The sequence below is a fragment of the Chenopodium album genome, chromosome 7 (genome assembly GCF_948465745.1).
Source record: "Chenopodium album chromosome 7, dcCheAlbu1.1, whole genome shotgun sequence".
Taxonomy (NCBI): domain Eukaryota; kingdom Viridiplantae; phylum Streptophyta; class Magnoliopsida; order Caryophyllales; family Amaranthaceae; genus Chenopodium; species Chenopodium album.
The window spans coordinates 17,418,081-17,428,222 of NC_137840.1; the positions used below are offsets into that span (position 1 = coordinate 17,418,081).

The 10,142-nt window shown below is 35.9% G+C and overlaps 1 protein-coding gene and 1 pseudogene across 1 annotated transcript; both read left to right on the plus strand.

Moving 5' to 3' along the window:
- Positions 1-3,724: 3,724 nt before the first annotated feature.
- LOC145641312 (small nucleolar RNA R71) lies at positions 3,725-3,822 on the plus strand (annotated as a pseudogene).
- A 5,282-nt stretch (positions 3,823-9,104) lies between these two features.
- LOC145640060 (uncharacterized) lies at positions 9,105-10,142 on the plus strand. Its single transcript, XM_081691368.1, has 2 exons — positions 9,105-9,179; positions 9,591-10,142. Exons 1-2 carry the CDS (start codon positions 9,105-9,107, stop codon positions 10,140-10,142), a joined length of 627 nt encoding a protein of 208 aa, XP_081547494.1.

Here is a 10,142-nt window from a genome sequence, read left to right on the forward strand (position 1 = left end):
TTTTGTGTGTGCATATGCTTGGTGCGGTGAGGTGAATAGCAGTAGTATGCTTGGTTTGCATGAGCCGCGATTATTCGAGTTTCCTTGGCAAAACGCTTAAAGCGAAAGCCACTTGAAATGCGGTTGGCTTAATATTGCTTATTTTACCGTTTTATTTATTTTAATTAATTTTTTTTATTTTAATTAAAATTTTGGGAGGCTAGGCCTCGGTTTTGAGCGGCATTGGCAAAATTTTATTTTGACAAGTTTGGGTGCTACCGACTTAATTAATTGGATTAATTAAGGGAAATGCGGAATTTAGTGGGAGCTTCAATTATTAATGACGTCAATTACATAATCGGTTAAACAACTTTGACTAGTTTTAATTAGGCGTGTTAATCGGATTAACCACCTAGATTAGTTACTAGTGTGCGCGTTGTTTAAATGCATTTTACTTGCTTGATATTGTAAATTGCATGGGCCATTCACAAATAGTGAATGGATGAATGGAATATATATTCTCTCTCACAGGTTTTATGAAATGGCAACTAGTGGGACCCGATTAGGATAGAAAATATGGACTACGTGCCGTTATGTATTTTTGTAAATCTAAATACGGTCTACGCACCGTTAAGTATTTTGTACCTTAATATTTAGATTATTCCTAGTTGTAGACACTAGTATTTGCATAGTTTGGTTAAGTCTTGAAGACGGCGTATCTTGGAAGACAAAGCCTTGAATTGCAAATGAAGACCTTTTGAAGATTTGAAGAATTTAAGGGGTCATGCTAGTTGCCAATATGCATCTATAATTTCGCTTTATATTTTATGCTTATATATAGATGTGAATTATTCGTTAGATGCATGTTTAGGTTTTCTTTATGTTGCGATTATTAGTTAAGTTCACTTAAATCAACCAACATAGAAATCCTAGGTCCCTAATAATATTGAGTCAAACTTGCCTTTCCAAAACAACACTTACCAACCGAACGAGGGTGATGGTAGGCTACGCCAAAGCGAGGTGCCATCACTTCTCCAAGGCTCATAAGGCACACCGGGTGTGCACGTTGGTTTTGGTTTAACTCATCGGTATGAGTGAGGAGTCCTCACATACCGTGGCAAAAGAGATACATCGTCAAAGATGCATTAGATGCGACGATTGTCTAACCAAGAGTGGCTTAGAGCCATTAGCAAGGCAATGCTTACCCTAGAAGATTGAGTGTTAAGACAAGCCAAAGCATGCTTAACCACTCTTTGTTTCTTCGGATCTTGGAATCGCCTTATTTTCACAAAATAGGGACAATTTTACGTTTAAATAAGACGTTAAATAAGTATTGAAAATTTGCATGAATAAAATTCAATCTTATTTAAGTAATTTTGAATGGTTTTTCATTAAAATTCTTTCAATTGTAGAATCATGTCTTCAACCTCAAACAACCAGTTTTCATTACGCTCAATTCTCGACAAGGAGAAGTTGAGTGGTACCAATTTCCTTGATTGGCAAAGGAATTTGCGCATCGTTCTTATGCAAGAACAGAAAGAGTATGTCCTTGATGAGGAAATGCCCGAGGCTCCCAATGAGGAGGTAACTCAAGCAGCCCTTAACCGATGGCAAGTAGCCTCCTTTTAGTGGACGAATTCTCACCATCAACACACTTGGAGTTAACCTCATCTTCTTGAGGGTAGAGCTCAAACCATAGAGGAATATCAATCACCTCCTCATCTTCAAGCTTTAAAGGCTCCTTGCTTTCTTCACTAACCTTCTTGCTTTTAACACTCAAAGACACATCATCAAAAACCTCGAGAACATTGTTAATTGAAGAAACATCCATGCAAACATTATCATTAGATTTAGGGGAATTGACACACATAATTCCATTTGCTAGAGACAGCAACTCATGCATCGACTTAAGCTCAAAACTAGTCATATTGCTACCAACTCTCAAATTAATAAGACCTTCTTTCACATTTATTAAAGCTCCCGAAGTATCTAATAAAGGTCTCCCTAGAATGATTAGTATGTTATCATCTTCCGCTATTTCTAGTACAATAAAATCAACCGGAATGGTGAACTCTCCTATCTTGAGGGGAACATCCTCAACTCTTCCCTTTGGAAACTTAATAGATCGATCGGTCAATTGCAAAGTCATGTTAGTTGGATGAATCTCACCTAGCTTAAGCTTCCTAAAGACCGAATAAGGCATGATACTCACACTAGCATCAAGGTCACAAAGAGCATTTTGGAACAACTTTCCATTGATTTTGCAAGGGATGGAGAAATTACCTGGATCTTTCATTTTCTTGGGTAAGTCCTTATGAATCAAAGCACTACAACATTCCCAGACCTCTACCGAATCTATCTCATTGCACTCTCTCTTGCCACTCAAAATTTCCTTAAGAAACTTATAATATCTAGGCATTTGGGTCATGGCTTCGGTAAAAGGGATTGAAAGATGAACTTCCTTAAGCATATCAAGAAATCTCCCAAATTGTTCATCGATTTTGTTTCTCAAAAACTTTTGGAGATATGGAAGTTTGGGCTTGATCACCTTCTCTCGCACTTTTTAATCGCTCTTCTTTTCCACTTGGGCTTCCTTACTCACCTTCTTTGACACATTACTCTCTTTTTTCTCACTTGAATCACTCGTCTTCTCATCTTCCTCACTCTCCCTAGAAACTCTCTCTTCAAGCAATTTCCCACTCCTTGTGGTGATGGAATACACGGGTTTCTTAGGTTCAAATCCATTTAGGGTAAAGAAGAAGGGCTAGCATTCACACTCTCTTTCAATGTGTTAGCCAATTGAGCCATTTGAGTTTCAAGCATCTTATTGTGTGTCATCATCTCATTGAACTTCTTATCTCTCACCGACATGTAAATGTTCAAAATTTTGGTTTGGTTCTCAATGATCTCATCCTAGGTAGTCTTCGAATTTGAAGGTTGAGCATAGAAATTCTCACCATTTCCTTGAATCTTTGGAGCAAATCCGGGTGGGGATACCCTTTGGTTGTTATTTTAAAAATTCCCCTGGTTTTGATTACTCCAATCACCCCGGTTTTGGTATTGGCCTTAATTTTGATTATTATAATCTTGATTATTATATTTACTTCGGAAATTTTGGTTTCCTTGGTTCCTATAACCACCAATATTATAGTTGTCAAAATTCCCTTAGCTTGTTGGTGAGCATTTCGATTCCCAAAATTCCTTGGACTATCAAACCTTTGTCCATTGTTGTTGTTAGAAACAAAATTCACTTGTTCACAATCATTGTTCTCAACATCATCACAACTCTCAAATGCATGTGGAATACTAGAAGAATCATGGTCATATGACCTACAAACATCACAAAACACGCATCCATTTGGCATATTACTTAAAGTTGAAAGAGGAGTAGAGTTACAAGATGTACCTCCCCTCTAATTGTGGGAGGGAAGAATCGGTGCTTGTGAAGAAGCACTCTCAAGCTTTGCCTTAATTGAAGTCATCTCCTTTCCCAAGTTTGAGATTTGCGAGGACAAGTTATTGATGGCATTGAGATGGTCGATTGAATAGACCGTTGAACCACTCTTGCTTGTCGACTCTCTCACACCTTCTTGCCAATGCATATGGTATCTCACCACATCCTCAATTAGATCCACAACCTCATCCTCCATTTTATTCATGATAGGGGCTCTGGCACCGGCATCCAAGCAAGACTTTCCTTGAACTCAAAACTCCATAGAAAATTTGAATGATTTGGTATGTTAGAATCCCATGGTGAGGGCATTCTCTTTGGTACTTCTTGTACCTTTCCCACGCCTTATAAAGACTCTCGCTCGGCTTTTGCTTGAAACTTTGAATGAGGGCTCTTGCCTCATCCGTCTTCTTTTGGGGATAGAAACGGGATAGGAATTCCTTTGTAACCTCATCCCATGTCCTCAAAGAATTAGGCTTCACCTCCTTGTCTAACCATTCTAAAGCTCACCCGATAATAGAGAAGGGGAAAAGCTTAAGGCGGATGAATTCTTAAGAAACCCCGTTCACCTTGATTGTGTTGCAATATTTCTCGAATTCCTTAAGGTGGTTGAAAGGGCTCTCATGCTTTTCACCACTATATTGACGCCTCTCAATCAAAGTGATCATTGTCGGCCTTATCTCAAAGTCATTTGCCGGTGTCGTAGGTGGAGCAATCCCACTTTCAAACCTATAAGCTCCGGGAATTCCCAATTCTTTCAATGTTACTCCTGGATTAGCTCCCATGCTTCCTCGATCCTCATCTTCTCTTTCTTGATGAATTTCCTCTCTTGGAGAACTTGGACTTGAAGAACGATTAGAAACCCTTATCCTTGTTTGGTTCTCTCAATTTCCGAATCAAATGGCACTAGAGTACGATATCTTGCCCTATGCATATATAAACTCAAAGCAAATACCAATAGCACGGTTACAAATGTAGCCCAAAAGAAGAAAATATTTTTTTTATTTTTCAAGTAAATGGAAAAGACTCAAAAAACAATATCGATCACCATGCCTTCCCCGGAAACTACGCCATTTTTTACTAGCGGTAAACCTAGGTCGTTGGAGGCTAGATTTCCCGGCCAAAACAATATTTATAAAGCTAAACCAAGCCGAGGTATAGGGAAAGTCTAGGTCGAATCCCAAGGGAAGGAGGGAGTGCTAAGGTCAATGCTAAGCTATTTCAAAGGCTAAGGGAGTGGATTGGTTTATATTAATGGAATCAATTCAATCAAGTAAAATCAAATATAATTCAATATCAAAACACTAGGGAACTTAGGATCCACATGCATTGATAAGAATCTTGCTAATTCGGGAGGATTCAATGAACAAAGCGATGCAAGGGAAAATGGAACAAGCAACCAAAATCACTCAATAAGCTATTTTTAGGGTCAAGCTAGATTTCTCTACAAATGACTTCAAAGGAAATAACAAATCGAGATCAAACGATAATAATAGCATTCAAATCAATTGTTCATGTCATTGAAAGCTATTATGCAATCTAGCATGATCATAAAGGTTAGCTACTCCTTTTCAAACCAAGCACATGCACAAATTTCATTAACCAATTTAATCACATCAACTATTCAATCAAAAACCCCAAATTAGCATTAGATTATCACCAAAACATGATTCACCACATTCCCTAGCAAATCAACTACTCACTAATCACGGTGAAATTCAAATGCTTAACAAAAGAAATCATACATCTCATCATCAACATTGTAATTCAACTTCAACAATCAAATTCAAGCTAAACAATAGAAATTCAACAATATAACAAAATCAAACATCAAATTGCATTGAAAATTTAAGGATTATTACAAAACTTTGATCAATATCAAAGAGGAATGAAGATCTTAATAGCACAATCATCAAAATACCAAGCTTCTCTCTCTAGAATCTAAGAACAATATCATAAAATCAAGAGTTTAACTCTCTAAAAGTCTAATCAAAATCTAATTCTAATTCAATTTTAATTCCTTCTAATTATCAAGGTTGATACACTTAGTCCTTTTGGGTTCAACCCTTTACTTACCCCTATACTCGTATTAGGGTAGTTTAGGTATTATAAATTGTTAATTTGATTAGGGTTAGTAGAACCAACGACCTATTTAATCCCGATCAAATTTTGAACAAGTAGGCAAATGACGGGAGGAGGACAAAAAGGGTTAAATTAGAAGGAATTAGAATTGAATTAGAATTAGATTTTGATAAAGAAATAAAGGACAAAAAGGGTTAAATTATTGGAAAAATAAGCCGAAAAACGACTCAATAAACACCCTAAAAAGTGGCATAAAAGTCACTTATCAAACTCCCCCAAGCTAACCTTTTGCTCGTCCTCGAGCAAATTAACATGAAACACGAAAGAAGGAGAATGATTTATTCAAGCAAAGCTAGAACACTTAAGGAGACAAGAATGTACACTAACTCACTTTCGTAGGAATCACGGTCACTTTTAGCAACTAATGACAAGCCCTTTAAACCCCTAGATCGCCCTAGAGGACGAGTGTGCTCTCGTGAGGGTGTCCTAAGAGTTTAACCCACAACTCTTAATAAAAACCAAGGCAAGGCAATAAAAAGAAAAGAAAAAGAAACATAAAACGAGAAAGAAAAACACAAGTTCATATTTGGACAAGAGATAGGAACAAACACCAATGAATGCAAATCTTTCTAAATAGACAAATGTATGCACGTTCTAAGATGTCAATGGTTGATTGAAACATAACATATGCTAAGCATAGAGAACTAATGAGGACTCAATCCACCCTAGCCCCAACCAATCGGGCCGCGTTCTCTCCACTAGCTTCAAATCAACCCTTAAGCTAGCTTCTCATGATTCCACGAAGGAATCGGAAAAAGATAAAGAAATGAAAAACTTTGAGAAGGTTATCCCGACATCTCAACTATGCATACTCTCTCCATAGGTTTGAAGTCTATCTCCCTCCACCGTTCTTTGACTTAACCCCACTAAAGTCTAAGGGTCTTTTATTTGGTTGTAACATAAGGCTAAGGGTTAAGGCGGGGTACAAATTTGAAAATTTTGGTGATATTTCCTAAGTGAAGCAAAAGAGTGGCCTACTCTCTAAAACAAACTCAAGAATTCACAAAATATCAAACAAAAATACCAATAATGCCATCTCCCACAAGCTTACTCAACACTAACACACAATATATACAAAAAAAAAGAAGGGTATAATGGACAAAATTCAAATTCCTTTTAAAAAGACCATTATATATATGTGGCTCCACACAAATGAATTTTGTCCACCTTATGTTACCGTTTCGAGGTAAGGAAACCCGTTTTTGTACTATGTTATTTTGTCTTCCACAAAAAAGAAAGTATTTTGCTCCTCTCTCCTCATTGCTTCTCTCTCCTCGACTATTTGAATTTGTTACCCTATCATCAATTGTTGCAATTTGAAGGTGTTAACCGGTGAATTTGGTTCCCTCTCCTTCGCCGACAAACTTGATCTCAGCGCTCAGCTTCAGCTTCTCCAATTGTCGCAATTCGAAAGTGTTATAGTTAGGGTTTTTTATATCTTAAATTTCTGTAAATTGAATTGAAATGGTTAGGGTTTTTTTTGTAATTGAATTCAATGTTATAGTTTTGGTTTGATTTGTTTATTAATTTGTTTCGTTGTTTGATTTGGGGTCACAATTTGGGGTAGTCCCAATTTTGAATAAGGACGCAATAGTGTCGCAAATTGGGAAAAAGATGCAGTTTGGGTTGAAAATGGAGTATTGGAGGGCTGCAATTGAAGTATTATTGGAGGGTTGTGGGGGTGGTAATTTGGTTTGGTTTATCAATGGGCTTTCTTTGTCGACTTTAATTTTGAGAATCTGTAGCGTAGTGTTAAGAGTTTAATTAAGCGTTAAATTTGAATAAATTTTGTTTCTTTATGCAATGGATTGAATTGGATGGTGGGGTTATTGTTATTGTTTTGGTGTTGATTTTCTTTGAATTTGTAAACTTTTCGGATTTCTATTCAAAGCAAAGGATTATGGTCCTTGTTTGGTTTATGTGTTATGGTAGCATATTTAGTAATATGATTCTTGATTTTATTGAAGAAGATGTTTATGTGGATCTATGTACTATGCTTGCATTGTTAGTAAATATGATTCTTGATTTTATTAAGGGATTTGTTTTTAGTAATATTGGGAGTATATACAAGTCCATAATACACATGTTTTTTTATTGGATAATTGGGTTGAGTATTGGGAGCATATTTAGCCTGGTTTGTGATTTATGTTTGTATTGCCTGGGTGTGTTTTTTCATCCATATGAAGGCTTGTATAAAATGTTTGTTCTAATTATAAAGGATGTTTAATTAACATTAGCATTTATAGTCTTAGACATCAGTGACAGGGTAAAGTTGTATAACCCAATCAAAAATAATTTCTAAAACCACTAACTAATATTTCCTCCGTTTTCTTTTACTTGCAACACTTCCCTAAAAAGGAAATGTCACAATACTTGCAATACACTATAAAAGGAAAGTTACTTTGGGGAAAAACTATATTATTTCCCTTATTTAAAGCACATGGCCCACTAAATTACACTCCTAACAACCACTCATCCTATTTTAAAGTTTATTATATCATGTAAACCTCACCTTTTTAATTACCGTGCTAAAGGGTGTGTTGCATCTAAAGAAAAACGGGGGAAGTAATAGATAAGGAAGTAGGGTCGAATCTACAAGGAAACAAGTCTTTATATTAAGTAACCAAATTGTTGTTGTGAAAGTAATTAATCTAATGAGAGTAAAATAAGGAGAAATCAATAAATAAAAGCCTAGTGGATAGGTTCACTAATAAACAATATTCCAGGATTAGCGTCAAAAAAAAATCCAGGGTAAAACACAATAATTAATCATCAATGCATCAATTAATCAGATCATAAAAGGCTTTCGCTACGTATTACAATCACAAAATTAATCTACCGGTATTAAATCGACTCTCTCGAATCTTGACTTAACCATTTATAAATTAACTTGCTGATTGAAACTAAGCCTAAACATCAATTATCATCTCTCGAATCTCAAATCAATATTGCATAACTCATTCAATTAAACTAGGCCTAATCTAATTGCATAGCATTAAATTAATCAATAGGAAATTGATCAAGCATTAACAATCAACAATAATAAATTACCCATTCATATTATTTATGGATCCCCTAGAACCCTAGAATAAAATTACTCACACTTAATAAAATCTAAACTAAACAAATCAATTAAACAAAACATGATGAATCAAAGCAATTAAATTACTGAGAATAAAAAGGAAAGAGTATCCTAGTATATTTCAAACGTACCCTACGCCATATCAAATGTACCCTAGTTTATTTCAAAAGTACCCTACGCCATATAAAATGTAACCTTTTAATACTTAATATAAGTGAATTGATATTTGCCACAATGAAATTACTCAAGTTATAGTATTAAATGACTTTCATGCCCCTTACAATATTAAAAATTACATAACAATCCAACCATTACTAACTTTGCCTTTGCTCCACCTTCACCATTAGCTCCACCACCCATACTATCACTCACCTTGACTGGTCCACCACCACGACTCCACCTTGACCATCATACACCACGACTTTACCTTAACCATCCACGAGATATAAAATGAGTCAACGACAGTCGACGTTCATATCGGAGGCACTTGGCGGGGACGATGAACTGTCGACGCCGTCGAGTCAGGTATATGTCGAACTTTTTTTTTCAATTTCCGATGTGCCCGGTCGCATGCTATATGTGACTATACCACGGCATAGTCGCATTCTATATGCGATTATACCACGGTGTAGTCGCATATAGCATGCGACTATGCTGTGGTATAGTCGCATATAGCATGCCCATATAGCATGCGACCGGGAACCCTTTTTTTTTTCTTGTAAAGCAATCCGTGTAATTTATGTTAATTAATTTTTTATAATTATTAAAAATAAAAAAATACACTTAATTTAATTAGTAAATTTATGGCTTAATAAAAAAAATTAGTAGTTTAAATTTGCAAAAAAAAAATTAATTTTATTTTTGTTTTCAATTGAATTTAATTTAATTTGTAGTTAAATTTAACTTTAATTAACTTTGTATTTTTCTTTCTTATAGGATCCTATTGAAGATTTTGGCGATGATGGGGTAAATTATTACCCACATTTTCAGACCGATCAATTATTTCCAACATATCGAGAGTTGTCACAATGGGCGAAAGACATTGCACTAACACTCAAATTTCAACTTGTGATTTCTTACAACCATAACGGATGGTTGTATTTGAGATGCAATCGTGGTGCAAGAGATAGAGGGAAAAATAGAGATCTTAGTGTTACTCAAGGACCAAACACAAAAACTCAACATTGCGGTTGCAAGTTTTTGATCAAGGGTTATAAAGTTTCTGATGATGAAGGATGGCAGATTGTCTTGGGTCCCGATGCATATGGAAAACACAATCATGAGCTAATTGTCTATGAAGAAGGCAATCGACAAATGAGCAAGCTTAGTCCGGGTGCGAAGCAACTTGTTCGTGACCTGACTGATGCAAAAGTGAAGCCACAAAATATCTTAGCGGCTGTGCGAAATCAGTTTCCTGATGATCATCCCAATCGTAGACATATTTACAACTTTAGGGATCGGTTGAGACTTGAAGATGCTGATGGTTGA